Source organism: Vigna unguiculata, chromosome 5 (genome assembly GCF_037176805.1).
Source record: "Vigna unguiculata cultivar grain cowpea cultivar isolate G323 ecotype 2 chromosome 5, ASM3717680v1, whole genome shotgun sequence".
Taxonomy (NCBI): domain Eukaryota; kingdom Viridiplantae; phylum Streptophyta; class Magnoliopsida; order Fabales; family Fabaceae; genus Vigna; species Vigna unguiculata.
Window position 1 is genome coordinate 1,758,919 of NC_140796.1, and position 17,094 is coordinate 1,776,012.

At 33.3% G+C, this 17,094-nt stretch overlaps 2 protein-coding genes across 2 annotated transcripts; one reads left to right on the forward strand and one right to left on the reverse strand.

The window, feature by feature from the left end:
- Window positions 1-302: 302 nt before the first annotated feature.
- On the reverse strand, window positions 303-4,320 carry LOC114185673 (trihelix transcription factor ASR3-like). The gene is made up of 3 exons (XM_028073541.2): window positions 3,480-4,320; window positions 2,043-2,096; window positions 303-795 (listed from the first exon to the last, which is right to left on the reverse strand). The coding sequence occupies exons 1-3, from the start codon at window positions 4,120-4,122 to the stop codon at window positions 512-514; spliced, it is 981 nt and encodes a 326-aa protein (XP_027929342.1). The 5' UTR covers window positions 4,123-4,320; the 3' UTR covers window positions 303-511.
- Window positions 4,321-10,069: 5,749 nt separating this feature from the next.
- On the forward strand, window positions 10,070-16,860 carry LOC114185500 (protein MEI2-like 4). The gene is made up of 14 exons (XM_028073253.2): window positions 10,070-10,274; window positions 10,836-10,969; window positions 11,095-11,134; window positions 11,686-11,826; window positions 11,933-12,372; window positions 12,568-12,684; window positions 12,769-12,923; window positions 13,133-13,188; window positions 13,269-13,667; window positions 13,863-14,457; window positions 15,323-15,407; window positions 15,786-15,854; window positions 15,983-16,162; window positions 16,391-16,860. The coding sequence occupies exons 2-14, from the start codon at window positions 10,892-10,894 to the stop codon at window positions 16,481-16,483; spliced, it is 2,448 nt and encodes an 815-aa protein (XP_027929054.1). The 5' UTR covers window positions 10,070-10,274; window positions 10,836-10,891; the 3' UTR covers window positions 16,484-16,860.
- The last annotated feature ends 234 nt before the right edge of the window (window positions 16,861-17,094 follow it).

A 17,094-nucleotide genomic window follows, 5' to 3' on the forward strand; every position in this document is an offset into this window, starting at 1 on the left:
ATGAATCTAGATATTAAAACAAAAAACAATTAAACCTGAGGTTCTGTTCCACCCTTCTTCTGGTGCTATTAACATGGACTAATTCCATAAACTAGATCCCTTGTTCCCAATAGTATGGTTAATGATTAAGATGGGTAGAAAGATGAATTATACCAAAGAAGAAAAATACTGCAAGAGCACGCAAATAGATACAACTGATTAAAAAAAATGTAATAATATCATCTGTACAACCGCTATTATTGACCGGAAAATATTCATTATATAAACCTCACCGAAAGAAGAGAATAAATAGAGAATAAATAGATGTAGTAACCTCCAAATTTGTGTATAAGATGCTGTAGGAACAGTAATAAACAACAAAAAGTGACATTATGCAGTGACCGGGGATGAAAAAGAAAGGTAAGTAGTGTGTGACATTCATCTTCTACAAACTACACTGAGATAAATTATGGGAACCACTATTGTTGACTCCAATTGTTCTGTACACTATTCTATTCTGACCCTCCTTGCTCTACAATTTATCAGCAATTCTCCCTAGAGCATCTGCCAGCTTATCAAGTACAGCAACTATGTTAGTTGCAGTGTCTTTCTGCTGCTGGCGATCCAATTGGAAATTGGTATTCTGAGTTTCAAGATGATCACGAAGCATTTTGCCATTCTTTTCTAAGACATCAATTAATTGACTTTGCAAACTTTCCTCCTCTGTGTCGGTTGAAAATCGCTTCCTCTTCCGTCCGCCTTGAGATGTAGAACCCATCTCTGGATTTGGGGTTGCCCGTTTCTCATTGGTAGTACCTGCAGACAAATTAAGGAATGTCAAGACAATGAAGTTACAATAATGTTATCAGTTAAGTCCTGAATACTGTATTTGTCATAATAGAAGCTTTGGTCTTATTTCTATACCTATTTAAGGAAGCTACAGCCTAGCAGCTAAAGCTCAAAAGTTTAGGTGATACCATTATGAAAGCTTGTGCCTAAGACATAGCTTGGCATTTATTAAAAGAGAAGAACTTTCTTTTCAGACATGAATTGCGGAACATAGTTGTTCATTTATTAGGGTAGGTTTAGAATGTGGAATGTTAAAAGAAAAGTGACAATGAGACCTAAAGTGCAATTCAATGACTTATCAGAACTGATAAAGTTAAGCATGAGTAAGCACCATTACCCTGTCAAATATACGACTAAACATCATCCCATTCAAATGTATTTAATCCTAATCAAATTCACCCTGCAGCAGAGATATATGTTTTATACCTAGCATCCAATATATTATTAAGTAACCAATCATACATTGAATGCTCCAATCCTATCAATTCTTAATCCCAAAAGTAAAAAGGTGGGCTAACTGCAAGCCTATTACCATTTTCATCTTCAGATAAACCATCATTCTGTTTGTACTAAAGTAGACAAATTTGATATGCAGGAATCGGATTTGTTGGATTCCAGTAAAAGCAATATGGTACAACAAGATGGATAGATAACAAATGAATGAAAAAAAAGTGACCTGCCATTATTGAAATTCTAAATGCAATAGCAAAAATTTATGACAAAAAATGGATAACTAATTAGTTAGAATGCAGCAGCAGCAACAGAAAGAATGGGAAACAAACACATCGGACAAGGTAGCAAGCTGTCACTAATGAGTTTTTAGCTTGCTTTGTATAAGCACTGAATTCATGATATTTTGAAGACATGGAAAGGACACCGAAGTAGCTTCCACGTTTTTGTTTGGCTATCCTGTCATTGACATTGGATGCCCTTTAACAAACATAGGCACTAGGTTTAGGGCCTACAACATCATGTTGGTCACATCAGCAGACCATGGGCCTAAACTTTTATGCCAAAATATCAAGGCTGTCTACAGAACACAACAAGAATCCATTTCGGAAAAAATACAAGGTTTCAACTTTCAATGAGAATTGTGTCAGTGCTAATACCACTGTTAATCCTATTATTCCAATCTTAAAACAATAATCATGATTTTTAATCAATCGTTAAATATTCAAATGCATTAAGAATAAAAGAGTAAAAGACTCTGTTACCTTCAGCATTGCCTTCTCCTTCACATAGTTGAAGGAGTGGTTGAAACTGCTTCTCTGCAAATCAGAAGGAAGAGAAAAATCAAGGAAATATATATAATTGAAGAATGCCACATGGGAATCCCAGTGCCCTTGACTCCAAAGTTCCAACTTCACAACATCATTGCTAGAATGGAAAAAAAAAATACCCAAAAGAAAAAGCCCACTAAAAAATTAGTCTTTCATAACAAAAGAAAAGTGTTGCCAAAAGCCATGAAAGCCAGTAGCATGTCTAGACACTTTCCAACTTCACAAAAGACAACCCAACAACATTAGCATATACCAATAAATGCTAGACATTACCAACAACAATGATATCAACCAAAACTTTTTTCACTGAGTTGCATCTGTCGCATAAATTACATATTAGTGGATATATTTAACTTTGAACTCATTGTGTGTGAGTGTTTGAAGAAATGTGGGGTTTAACCTAAGCCCCTTTTTTCCAATCCAACAACACACTTGCTTCTCTATTTTCAGCTCCGGTACAAGTGAAAAACAGTCAGTGTCTTGCAAAAACCAAACACACACTACATGAGTATTTCAAAACACACACGGTATATATGAGTAACTCAAAATTGATTTCGCAAGATTAATTGTCGTTTGGATCGGCCATAGAGAAAACAATATTCAAGAAAAAATTGACACAATAAATCACCAAAAAAACAACTATTTTTTGCTGGAGAAAATCACTGGTAATCAACCACACAATAAGCTAAAATTGATTTTAAACTAAACTGAATTACTTTGTTTTTATTCTAGATCTAGATGATAAAAAACTTAGTATGGAGTTTGTATGAACCAGCCAAAAAGTTATTTCAACTTTAATCAACTGTAGATTCATATTCAATTTCTTAACACGGAACCATATACATGAATATTTACCTAAAACCATCTTAGTTGTATTTCAACGTTTATAAATGATAAATCCAAATACCAAATAAATCCTTCTTAAGAATTTTAAGTTTTTATCAATTTTCTTCATTTTTTAGTACTTTCAGTGACGTTTCAACTGCATCATCGAAATGTGAGACATCGGTTTTACAAATACGCACTTACTCACTGAGTATGTTTGGAAATCCATTAGAACAGCCATTGTTCGTAGATATGGTACTATCCAATGCATAAACAGAGGAGCATTGTGAGTGTTGGATTGAATGAAACTGAAATTCAAAATACACACTTAATCATCAATGGATTTTCTCCACGCATATCCATATCATAAGACAATTTTTTTCCATCAATTTTACCATAACTTTTCTGTAATGCAATCATTCTCAACAAATGAACAATACCAAAAGTGGAGGAAAAGAAAAAAAAAAAAACTTACAATAACATTACGATAACAGTAGTTCATAGAATCACAAAGGACGTATCTAAAATTGATTCCAAAAAACGAACCTGAGATTGGAACGGGTGCAGGAACATCCTTGGCAGGAGCCGAAAGCAAAACATCCTCCTTCTCACAATCAGAGAACAAACCATCATCACTCCCAACTCTCCGATTACTATCATACAGGTGCACTTCCTCATCCACCGCCGCCTCCACCGCGGCCGTAGGAGTCTCCACCGTCGCTGCAGCTGCAGTGGATGGAGAATCGAGAATATTATACACTTCCCTGTCAAAATAACCGGGCAATTTCCTCTCCCTCCTCAAATCGTTCCTCATGAGCCAAAACGACTCCGTTTCGTCCCTGACCTGCAACTCCCACTCCTTGATCTTCTTGTAATCGCCGGCGAGGTTGCTCCACCGCTTCCGGCACTGCACCGGCTCCCGGTTCACGCCGTGCTTTTTGCAGTACGCCGAGACCAGCGCCCATTTCGGCTCGCTCAAACCGAACGCCGAACCGCTCCCCCGACCCGGTCTGAACCGGTTCTCCGCGTCACTCTTCCCCTGAATCAGCACCAGAATCTCCTGCCGCGTCCACCGCGGCAGCCTCGCCGCCGGCCTTCCGTCGTCGGCCCCGTCCGCGGCGGAGCACGGCGTGGCGCCGTTACCCGCCCCGTCAACGGCGTTGGGGTTGGAAGGCTGGTCCAGAGCCATGAAAAAGAGAATTGTCAAAAAACACGTGACTGGCACGTGAGGATTTGTGACGGTGCTTTTGGGAATGCCCGTTACGGCGTTAAGAAAAAAAAAGAGGGTTTAGGTTTTGTTTATTTATGTTTCTCTCCGTAAGAACGAAGAGAGGGAGAGAAGAAAAAAAAAATAGAGGCAAAGAGAGAGTGGGTTTTTGTGGCTTTTGCTAGTGAAATTGGGGTTTTTATTTTTAATTTTTTTACTACACTAAACATATGTTTTGACCCTTAACCCCTTAACAAAGGGTTTCTTTAATTTTATTATTGCCATTAACAATTATTATTGATTACTATTTATTGGGGTCATATCCTTATCTTTAATTCTGAATTAATGGGATTTTCTTTGTTTGTAAAGGTTACTTGTTGGGTTGGTTTGACATAAAATTCCCCAAACAGCACTTTCATTTCATTGTCCATCCTCAATTTTTTTTCTATTCCTGTTTTTGGTCATTTTCCAAACCCTATGAGATGTGAAATCCTCACTCTCCCTTCCTGTTTCGGGGTTCCATGTAACGTGTAAAATTCCACCTTCAACCCCTTGATGTTACTATGAGCTTTTTCTTCATTTTTCTTCATTTATTTTTTCACCCTTTTTTAAAAATTAATTTTTTGAATAAATGTGGCATCAATCAAAGGGGGGAATAACACCAAATCCCCTTTTAAATAGTTGTTGTTGATGAGTTGACAAGGGCATGCTACCCTACCACTCACTAATCCTTTCTTTCCTTTCTCAACCTCTCTTATCTTATCGAATAATTTCCCTCTAATCTTTGCTTAATGCTCAATGCTTAATCCCCATGGCCCCCTCCATTAATCCCACTTTCTTCTTTTTCTCTCTTTGTGCTTTCACATAACCCTCATTACCCACTACTCTCAATTATAATTTTTCGCACGCCTATTACGTAAGGTACCATTCACACACTCTCGCAAAATCAAACAAACACAATTTCTACCTCACGGAACAAAATCTTCAAAATAACACATGCTTCTCGCAACAACGTAATAATCTTGCTTTCCTAGTTTTGATTACAAAAACAAGGTTAAACATGACAACTATGAAACCGGACACGCCTCATTAATGGTGTGTTTCGTGTCTGATACGTATCGGACACCGATACTCGTACCATACATATTAGTCAAGTGTCCAATTTGAAAGATATTTTTTTGCCTTTAACATGATTTTGACATGACTCCAATACAATGTTAATAACCACAAATTCAATGGTTTTCTAAAAAAACCTATAAACTTGTAAATTTATCACATAAGTTTCTATTATGATTATAAAAATAAGGAAAAAAAATATTATATGATCACTACTTTTCACTTTTTTGGATATTAGATTGATAAATTTTATTCATTTTTTTGTTAGTTGATAATTTGTTAGTTAAAATTTTAAAACTAATATATATATATATATATATATATATATATATATATATATATATATATATATATATATGCATGTCATGTCCCGTGTCTTATGTTTTTCAATTTAGGCGTATCTGTGTTCGTATTTGTATCTGTATCCAGATTTTATAAACAACAATTTTTATTGTAAATCACATTATTTAAGATGCTTTGTTATAAATGTGAATTTTGATGTAGTGTTATTCTTTGGTAAATATAGAGAATTACTTCACTAGTATTTAAGATAATTTTTTTGTTATAATGGAACTTTGATAAGTAATTAACATGGTTGCAATGGACAAAGAGACAACGATCATCCTCGAATTTGTTAATTAAATATTTAATTTTCATCGACGACCTTTGTTATCATTTTCTAATTATCATTAAGATTAAAAAATATAGTGGTGACATATGTTCTATTTTTCTCTCTCTTTCCTGTTTTTTTTTTTCTTTTAGCCTCTCTAATTTTTTCCTTCAAATCCTCGAGAATTGGACACAAACAAATAGAGCTCTTAAAATTGGTTGAAAAACAAGTTAAACAAATTATAAGTTAGATTAAATTCAACTAATTTTGACTTCATGGTTTAAATAGAGTTATTATGGATCTTCATTGATTTCAACTTGATGTTTATGTTTGTTGAATTATTAACCTAATTCCAAATTATTGAAGCTACTTACATATAATCACCTATTAAGAAAAGTTGTCGTTTTTATTTAAGATGGAGAAGTGAGATAAAGGGTTTATGGAGGATAAATAATTATTCGTTGTTGGATTTATTTACTAAAAAATAAATAGTTATTCTTCTCAGAGTCTTATAAAACTCAAATGGGATGGTCTTTTTGAAAGATAGATCTAATTTAGAAAAGAAAAAATACTAATTTTTTTAGTCATGTTGACTCTTCCACATTTCTCATTTATCTAACAAAAACAAACAAGAGGCTGTTGGTAATTCTACGTCTTTCTTTTCCTTTTCATTATTATTTATCCTAATTGTTCTTTTTTGTTACGTATTTTTTTTTATTTCTTTCTTTTTGTTACAGTTTTCATGATTTATTGTCCCAACTTTTCCAGTATCGTCTTTATAAATTTTCAGAAACAGTGAAAATTTTAATGATGACAACAAAAAAAATATGGGTAAATCTACGTTGTGTGCGAATTTCCTTTTATTTTTTTTAGAAAACATAGTGTTATACCAAATTATTCTTTCATACGTCTCTTATTGGTTTTTTTAACCTTTTCTCTGCGGAAAGTTTTGATACACGTGACTTCTTATTTAATTTTTCTTAATTAAATTAACTATGTATTTAATTTTTTTTATTCATTATGTATTGGCATTTGAAAATCATGATCATGTTTATTCATTTTTTATTTTATATATATTCTCGTATTCGCAATTTTTAATACCCATGTGAATCACAGTGTTGTGGAATGCGAATATTTATTTTATTAATGGATTGAGACGAAAGACAACAATTAAAATCACACCTTGAAAAGATAAATTATTTCATAAATTACAATTTCAATAATTACTTTTTTTAGTGACTTCTTAATTTTTCAATAACTAAAATATTCATGTGAAATAATTAGGGATATATTCACAAAGAGCGGCTGAGATGAGTTAAAATAAACTTAAGAACTATATTTTTTAGTTAAAATTTATTTGAGTTTTTTTTATATAAAATTATCTATTAAATTATTATGATTAATTTCTTTTAACTTTCATTTATTCATCTCCATTATCTACTAAAACGTGTTAAACCTAAATATTAAACCTTAAATATAATTAATAAATTTTCAATTCAATCCAAACAAAAGTTTAATTTCTCAATTAAAATGTGTAAAAAAATTCTTAAAACACATAATTCGAAAAGTAATGAAAAACAAAATCAAACAAAAAAAAATTATAATAAAAATAATATCAATAGAAATTAAAAGAAAAAATATTAACAAAAAAAAAATATTAGTACATATCCACAACATAAAATTCAAAAAATAAAATTTGTCGAAACTTGGAAATAAAATTTTTAAAACAAAAATAAAGCAATCGAAAAAGAGTAAAATCGCTAGATAGAAAGTCAGGAGAAAAAATAGAAATCAAAATTAATTATTAAAAATTATAATAACTAATATTTTTTTTTCTATAACAATGTCCAATATGATATATAAAACATATGATGCAACAACTATTATATGTGTCTGTGCTTAGTTGTGGTTGGAAACCAAATATGAAAATCATTCGGGTTGAATTTTAATTTAATATAAGGTGCAAACAAAACCAAAATAAATGGTTAATAAATTAAATTAAATAAATGTTTTTGAGTTTTATTATTATAAAATTATTAAACAATTACAAATATTTCAATATTTTTATAATATAAATTTTCAAATAAAAATTTATTATGATATTTGTTATAGCCATAAATAAACTAGACATCTTCACAGTTAATAAATATAATATGCATTTGTTATCATGATTTAATAAGTATAAATACATTATAAGTAAATATAATGAAACAGTAAAATAATTTAAGAAAAAGACATACTCTTAAAAGTTTATTAATTATTAATCATTATAAACATACATTACTATATTTAAATGTGTGATTGATTTAATTGATAGTTTTTAATATGTAATTTGAATTAAATTCAACTATAATAAATAAATAAACAATTTTAGTCAATTTCTTAAATTTTTGATCAATTATTTATAATTGGTTTGGTTTTAAATATAGCCTCCTTACTTTATAGTTATATTATGCTAAATATACTCATATAAATTTTTTATTTAACTCTTTATTTTAAATGTTGTTATTTATTCCTCAAAATATTTTTCATTCTCACAAATTTTTATTGTTATCTGGTAAGAAGAGTAACCCATAATCATTTTTTTTTTCTCTCTCTCTCTTGCTGGGCCAAATTGTAGCTATAGCCCAATTCTTATGTTATGAACAACTGTTCACAATTAGATTCTGCTAATCACTAATTACTACTAATGTTTAGGCTAAAGTAGGTTTTACTGTGTGAAGTAAGAAGAAATAATGAAGTGCGGGTTTCTCTCGGAAGAAACATTATTCTCCTTGTTGGAAATTAATCTCTCTATTTCCCATTAATTAAAAAAAATATACATAATTATATGTTTAGGAAAATAATTAATCTTGTAATAATGATGTATTTGGGAACATAAAAAATAATTAGTTTAAGAATTAGTTAACAAATAAATACAGAATCACCTTCTAAACATATGCTTTAATTAGTTGTACTTAGAACAAAATAGTGATGAGAAAAACTTGTCATTGTTAATAAGAACATGTATAAATAAAATAAAATCGGCAAAGGTAACTTAAGAATGGATTCTGAATATATATATATATATATATATATATATATATAATAAATAAGAAGCTAGTTTACTTTTTAATTTATATGATTGTATTTATTAAATATTATATTAATAGGCCTTTAGTTTTTTTTTTAGCAAAAAATGACCCTTTCAATTATAATCTTCAAAATAACACTAAAGAAAAATAGTTAAATCTGTTGAACATGTTGAACTACTGAAGAAAATGCAATTAAGTCACCAACTTTTGTTGTTTTAAGTTTAACCTTTTCCACACTCAATTTTTTACATTTATTTTTTGTAATCTGAGGTGCATGCATGCATTGTAAACCTTACCATTGCTGAAGGTTTATGAAGGATTAAAAGTGATGCAGATGAAACAAAAGGAAAAGACATTGCTATATGTTGTTCAATTGTTCCTTAAAAATTGCAATTTCAGAGTTTACAAATACTTCCAATGGAAGTGATCCATAGCAAGTTGCAAACACATTGAATGTATTACAAGGTAAGTCATTAACATGTTTGAAATTTTCAGGATAGGAATCAGAACTCACTATACAGAAGTAAAAGTCTCTGGTTTTGTTTGTCCAATGAATTTGTTGCTGAACATTTTGAGGAAAATGTGCAGAAAAAGTGGCAACTTTTTAGAGAATGAGAAAAACATCATCGGTATACGTTGGCATGGATATTAGATTACATTATTTATCTATTTGTCAAAAGAAAATAGGTTAACAATAATACTCTTGTCATTTTCACACTTTGTTCTTAGAAAATAATAATAAAAATGATCGATTCATAATTTCAAAGATGCTTCAAAAAATTAATCAATCCAATCAATGTGTTAATTCAGTCAATTCGATGTAATGTAGTTGTTAAACACATGTACGGGAATTTTAATGATTGAAAGAATGGTAAGAAAAGTCATTTCAAGAGGAACATAACATGAAACCGCATTCACGCCGTTAACGAAATAAACGGAAAAAACAGTCGTCTCCCGGTCCCTGTTTGCCGGAAAAATCACAGTTCCGGCGAGAGCTCGCAAATTCCGTTGAAGTTCAGAAACGAAGAAGAAGAAGAAGTGAAGGTGAGAAAGGAGAGAAGTTGAAGTAGTTAGTTAACGTGCAATGCAGGGAACGGTAAAAGGTTGTGAGAAGGTTTGGATGGAGGATCTTGCACGCCACACATGCATTGATACCTACAAAGATGATCCTCCCTTTTTGCAAATTCCCACCTTGCCTTATGCCCTACTTTATTCGTTTTCTCTCTCACACTTCTTCTTCTTCTTCATCTTCTTCTTTCCAAATACTATCACTATTTAACTCATTCTCACCCCTTCCTTCCACTTCTGTCTTCTCCTCTTCCAATTCCCACAAGGTAAGTATTGTCTTTGTTTTTGACACCCCTTTTCGCTTTTTCCATCATGGGGTTTTGGGTTTACGTCAATTTTTGTCTCTTCTGTTCTCTCAAGTTTTGGTTTTTGACTTTGTGGGTTTAGAATGTTCAACAGGTCAAGTAACTAAGCTTTTTTAGGGGGGGTGAATATTAAGATGTTCAACTGTTTCAAATCCTCTTGATCGTTCACAATGTCGGTGGATTTGCAATTAATGTTGCGTGCCAATGTTAGAGGGTCATGATCTTGAGAAATTATTAGGTGATTTGGAACTGGATGGTTTTGATCATGTGAATCGTAATCATGTTTTAAATTTACAAAAAAGAAATATTGATAAACATGTCACGTGGAAATTGTTAGGAGCCACCAACATCTCACATTCTTCTTAGTTCAACGAGTTTTAACTTTCCATAATCTATCCTAATTAAGAATTTTTATGTTTTTAATCGCGTGTTGAAAACTTGGAAGGTTTACAATTCCTCGTAGCTTTCTTGCTGGCGAGGTAAAAGGTTGAATTGACTGCCATGCTATGTTGTGCTCAACAGATATAAAAAGTTAGGAGATTTTCAATTTTGAGGCATAGTACATTGTGGGATTCATCATGCCTTCTGAAACAATTGACTATAATTGTTTCTCTTCATCGTTGTATTCCTCTGAAGATATTTGTTCTTCTAATGAGGTATCTTCTTGTTTCATCTATACATGGTGTTACTTTAGGGTCATTTGTAAAAATTTGAAATTGAAACACTGTTGCGGTTCCAGGCCTTATTTATTCCTGTTTTCTCTTTCTCTTTGCTGAGGCAGGCTAGCTTATGGAAATCAGATAACATGCCGAAATGCTATGGTTAGTTTTACTAATCTATTTGACTGTGTTATTATTATGGTTGTCATGACTGAGCGCTACTGGGGTGGATTCGTTTTGCAGTTATCTGCTGCTAAATACCTTTTTTCCCCTAATTTATAGGATTTTTGTATATATGTTGTTAAGGATTTAGGAGTCATTTGCTCGATTTGCATTTGCAAGTTGCTATATTAGGAATCTCAGATTGCCTTGGTTGAGCAATTTAAAAACTTTTATCTGGTCACTCATTACTAGAAGAGCTTGACTTGTAATGTTTGAGTGCTATTGAACTCTGTGTTTGCTTCAAGCCCAAAAAGGCTTATGCACGTCAACGTGTGCTGAAAACCATTTCTACCGTTGCTTCTGACAACATAAGCTTTTAGGTTAATTTTTTTCTCAATACCTTCAACTATCAGTTTAGGAGAGTACAGCATGCAAAGTACTTCGAAGTTAGAAATTTACTTTTCATGCCAAGTGTATCGACAGAAAGTAACTCAGATATGCATATGCATAATGGTCTAATAATCAGTCTTTGACTTTTTTATGTCATGTAGATTTTGATCAAGGAATAAAAACCAGCTTGAGTGTACAAGCGTTATCCCATTTGCCAGATCGTAGCAAAGTCAATATAGTTGCTCCTCAGAATGAGAGTAGCGTCTTTTCAAGTTCTCTGTCGGAATTGTTTAGCAGGAAACGTAAGTTTTATTTGCCTCCTAACTTCTAAAATGAGTTTGGGTTGTAACTTGTATGCTGAGGTTTCTAAAGAGCTAAAATGCCTTTGTTTGACTTCTATTGGTGCAGTGAGATCATCAGCAAATAATGCTTTATATGGGCATTCTGTTGACACTGTTGCTTCCCACTACGAGGAAGAAAGACTTTTTGACTCTCTTGAAGAACTTGAGGCTCAAATTATTGGAAATCTACTCCCCAGTGATGATGATTTCCTTTCTGGAATGACAAATGAACTTGAGCTCGACCACATCATCCAAGACAGCTCTGGTGATGACATGGATGAACTAGACCTTTTCAGTAGTGTTGGAGGGATGGATTTAGGAGATGATAATACTCCATCTTCTGGACAAAAGAATTCTAAAATCCTTGATGGAGCTTGTAACAGTCAGCTAGGACTGTGTAGTGCCTTAATTGATGGTGAACAGCCTTACGATAAACACCCTAGAACATTAGTTGTGAGAAACATTAATAGTGATGTCGAAGATTCTGAACTGAGATCTCCTTTTGAGGTATGCTTTTGCTGTTTTCTTGTCCTTTTGTTTCTCCTAGAACACAAGCTCATCCAATCGTGTTGTGTAATTACTGGTCTTTTTGATAATGCTACAACAAACTGTGCTGAGAATCCAATTCCTCGTAACACTGAAAGTATATTCTTGCGTTGAGTTCGATTGTGACGTCTTGCTTTGTGGCACAAATTTTATCAGGATACTCCTTCCAAGAAAGATATGAATCAGCGCACCCTTGTGGTCTTTTTGTATGATTCATCTGTTTCGGATAATGAACTTCACCGTATATTCAATGTATACGGAGAAATCAAGGAGGTGAGTTTGGTTACCAATTAATTTATTGCACAAATATTGATCAGAACAATTTGTATGTGGTTGGTTAACTGTCTTGAACTGCAGATTGGTAAAAGCCCACATGATCTACAACATCACAAGTTGATTGAATATTATGATTCTAGAGCAGCAGAGGCAGCTCTCCATGCTTTAAATAGAGATGATACTATCAGGAAGAGGCTAAAGGTTGAACCATACCTATGTGAAGACTCAAAACAGAGGTAATCTTTGGGTTCAATTGTCACAATAGTTTCCTCCTGTCACACTGCAATACCAGTCACAATTTAGTCTGCAATTTTAAAAAGAAGTATCAGTGTTTCATTCTATGTTCCTTATTGTTCAAGAAGCAAATTACAGGATCAGAAGCCATTAATTGTAAGTTATTTAGTTTTTGTTCTGCTAATTTTTTTTTGCTTTTATTTGGCTTCAGTATGGCTCAACAGATACATCCAGAACTAGAACAGAAAGAAAGTAGCCTTTATCCAGGTAGAAAATATGCTAATCAACTATCAATTCAGCAGCAGAAACATATTTTTTCTCTCAATGATGTTTGTACGTTGGACCAGGTTTGCATGGCATTTCTAAACCTGGTAAGATGGATGGTGGAAGAATTCTTGGTATTGAGCCTGCCTCATGTACACCATCTGTGAAAACTGCTGGTATTCATGGGGTCTCTTCAAGTGTTCCTAACTCCTTACCATCACTGGTCAGAGTTAAATCATTTGACAACGGACGTGAAATTACTGAATACGATTCCCCAGGCCAGTTTAATTTTGATATTCAAGACGCATCATCAGCTTCTCATCCACATTTTCTCCCAGAATTTCATGATGGTTTAGCTAACAGTGCTCGCCGTATTCCTCCTGAGGTGGCAGCAAACATCAATCTTAAAACACAAGAAAGAATAGAAAGCATGCAGTTCTGTCAAGTAAACTCCAATGGACGCTTCATGGAATTCAATGAATGTAAGTTAAAAAGTGCAATTGATTGGAATGTGTAAGAACTTTTTATTGTCGTTTCTCTTTTTTTCTTCATCCTATGGCTAGCAAATCTATAAATCATGGAACTTCCTGGATAGTAAATGGGAAACAAAAGACTAATTTTTAAGATATGTTTAAGAAATACTAAATTGATCATATTTATTCTCTCCCTTTTCTCAGTTTTCAAATCCTCTGGTAATGGAAGCTTCCCTCTTCCTCCTGGCCATCATTACAAATGTGGGAACTTCTATCAGCCTCCTGAAATGGTGTGGCCAAATTCACCTTTATATTTTGATGGAGTTTGTCCATCCCCCACCCTACCAAGGTTGCATGGACTTCCTAGGTCACCATCTCATATGATGACAACTGTTCTACCCATAAATAGCCAGCATGTGCCTTCAGCTCCTTTTTGGGACAGAAGACATACCTATGCAGGGGAATCTCTTGGGAATATGCAATTTTCTGGTAATACAACATCAAATTGTGTTGACTTTGTTTCTTGCAATTTCTTTCCCCATTTTGGGGGAAACTGTGTTGATTTTCGAATCCTCCCCAAGAATCTTGGACTCCATTTTCATAACCAAAAGGACCTAATGTTTCCTGGAAGAAACCATATGATTAATTCATTTGAGACTCACAAACAACGTACTAGAAGCAGGAGAACTGAAGGTGTGTCAAACTTGGCGGACAAGAAACAGTATGAACTTGATATTGACCGCATAAAAACAGGGGAAGATATCCGAACAACACTTATGATAAAGAACATTCCTAACAAGTAAGTAGAAATGTATATATTACATTAAATAGCTTTAGCCTTTTGTGTTTACTTACTATTTCACTTTCTGCGATGAAAACGTTTTTACATTCATTTGGTACATTTTGGGTTGTACTTTCACTTTGCAATAGATTTTGGAGTTTTCAGCCAACCTTAGGGTATATGATTTCTTAAGGCAGAACAATTATTAATTTGCTGTTGGGAAAAAGTCTCACAAACACCTAGAAAGAACTCTTGTGTGAACTGCAAGCTTAAGCAAATTACTCCTAGTTTGCACTGGGCTTTCTTCTAAAACTTCTTCTTTTAAGAGATTAACCTTCTGGAAAATTCACTTCTAGAAAATTCAATTTTCTTATGTCGTCAAAGAAGTTCTTTGGAAGCCTTGTTTTTAGTTTTGATTGAAGCTGTTTATGTCAACTTTGTGTTGTTCTTTTACTTGTAGATTTGGTAGTAGGCAAGCTTATGTTTCCTTCCTTTTCTCCACGAGTAAATACATTCTGATTCCATAGGAACATGACTTCAATCGTGAACAAACTTATCTTTTATAGGCCTGATATTTGACAATTTGTTTCCTGTTTATTTTTTTCACTCTTTGCCGTGGTTAATGACCAGTTTAGTAGACTACACATATTTATAAAGTTAGGACTGTTATGGTGGGTGAGCTTGGTGGATGGTTATGAATATAAACACAAAATTAAGCTTTTGATTTTTTTTTTCATAGGTTTTAAGCATGTATGAGAAACCTTGTCATCTGTGTTGCATAAGTTTTGCTGAAAAAGACGAATTCTATTTCAGTTATACACCTCGTTTACATTAATTTTGTTAATCTTATCATTTTCCTTCACTCTGATTTGTTCTCCTGCAGGTATACATCCAAGATGTTGTTGGCTGCTATTGACGAACGCCATAGAGGAACTTATGATTTTGTTTACCTACCAATTGATTTCAGGGCAAGTGACTGTCCCCCTTTATAATAAGTTAATGGTCCATTTGTTGTATAGAGAATATCTTTCAGGAACATATTTGTTTTCTTCTGTTTCATGCAGCAGTAAAATGAAAATACTTTCTTGGTTTCTTGCATGAAATTCAAAGAGAAGAAAATGAACTGACCTTCGTCCAGGGAAATTCATTTTCATGGACAAATCAAACAATAAGAAAGTTTAAGAAAATGCAGCTCTCATCTGAATTATTTTCTCTAGTAAAATATACTTGTTTGCATGAAAACAGATTCCTTTTACAGAACATTTCTACTATGAAATTTAATTTACTCTAGTATTCCTTTCTCATTTTTTGTTTGATTATTCACACGGAATCAACATTAATTGCAGAACAAATGTAACGTGGGATATGCATTCATCAACATAATCAATCCCGACTTGATTATACCATTCTATCAGGTATGCTTTAGAAAATGATGATACACTGAAAATGATTGGTGTTAAACTTATCATAATCACATTACATTCACACACACACACACACACCCTGCACCAATAGACTAAATCATATGATGCAACTCTGGTAGGTGTTCAATGGAAAGAAATGGGAGAAATTCAACAGTGAGAAAGTGGCATCACTTGCATATGCTCGCATACAAGGGAAAGCAGCACTCATTGCTCACTTCCAAAATTCAAGCTTGATGAATGAGGATAAGCGCTGCAGGCCTATCCTCTTCAATACAGATGGCCCTAATGCCGGTGACCAGGTATAAATCTCTTTTAAGATCCATTTATCTGTTACATTGCATACATTCTCACTTGCTTCAAGCATAATACAGCATGTATTCTTGCTTGCTTGAAGCACAATATAGCATGTATTCTTACCTGCTTCAAGAGTAGTAGTATGGAATCTTGGGAAGCCATTTGAAATTTGCACTTACCAAGAGAGAAAAAAACTACATACAGAATGGCTACTAACTTTGCAAGGAACACAGGTTCCTTTCCCAGTGGGCATTAATATTCGCAACAAAGGTGGAAGAGTGAGAAGCAGCACTCAGGAGGATATCCATTCATTGGAGTCAGACTAAGGAAACCATCCATACCATTAATTTTAGTGGATGCTAAGTTAACCTTTGGAAGCCAAGTGATCTAGTTACATTCATAAAGTATGTTTGCGGTACATATTTACCAACACTAACCTTGAGTAAGGCAAGAAGTTTTCCAGTTCTTTTGGCTTTTGTTACTGAATCACAACTTTTCATGTGCAAGAGTACTGTGTCAAAAGATTACATGTACAGGAATTTCACATTGGAGACTGGAGGAGAGGCTTGTAAAGTGGTTTGAGGAGAACTTACTCTGTATCAATTTTACCTTTGTTTTCCTTCTTCCTCTCCTTGCTTTTTTCTTATGTATATTGTTGATTTTCGAGTCATTCTCATCCCAAACTGCTGAAATTTTTTATCAACTATTTGTGTACTGTGCTGAAGCCTTCTTGGATTGTTCATCATTGTTGATGTTTGGTGTGCGTGCATGCACACTCTTCTATTCACCTTTTCTTTGAAAATGTTACACTTTGAATAATGTAGCAGTTGTGTCTCGTCTTTTGAGTCTCTGTTGTCACTTGTAAAGACATAACTGACATCTAAAATTATGCTACTAGAGGAGACTCAATGCAGAAGGTTTCATGTCAATTCTGATT

What these genes read in the sequence shown, in the direction of transcription:
- LOC114185673 (XM_028073541.2), bottom strand. Translation starts at nt 4,122, where the DNA reads ATGGCTCTGGACCAGCCTTCCAACCCCAACGCCGTTGACGGGGCGGGT. An exon ending in TGCACCCGTTCCAATCTCAG is followed by an intron (nt 2,097 to 3,479) that starts GTTCGTTTTTTG and finishes TCTGATTTGCAG; the next exon opens with AGAAGCAGTTTCAACCACTC. An exon ending in AGGAGAAGGCAATGCTGAAG is followed by an intron (nt 796 to 2,042) that starts GTAACAGAGTCT and finishes ATTTGTCTGCAG; the next exon opens with GTACTACCAATGAGAAACGG.
- LOC114185500 (XM_028073253.2), top strand. Translation starts at nt 10,892, where the DNA reads ATGCCTTCTGAAACAATTGACTATAATTGTTTCTCTTCATCGTTGTAT. An exon ending in GGAATTGTTTAGCAGGAAAC is followed by an intron (nt 11,827 to 11,932) that starts GTAAGTTTTATT and finishes CTATTGGTGCAG; the next exon opens with TGAGATCATCAGCAAATAAT. An exon ending in AACTGAGATCTCCTTTTGAG is followed by an intron (nt 12,373 to 12,567) that starts GTATGCTTTTGC and finishes AAATTTTATCAG; the next exon opens with GATACTCCTTCCAAGAAAGA.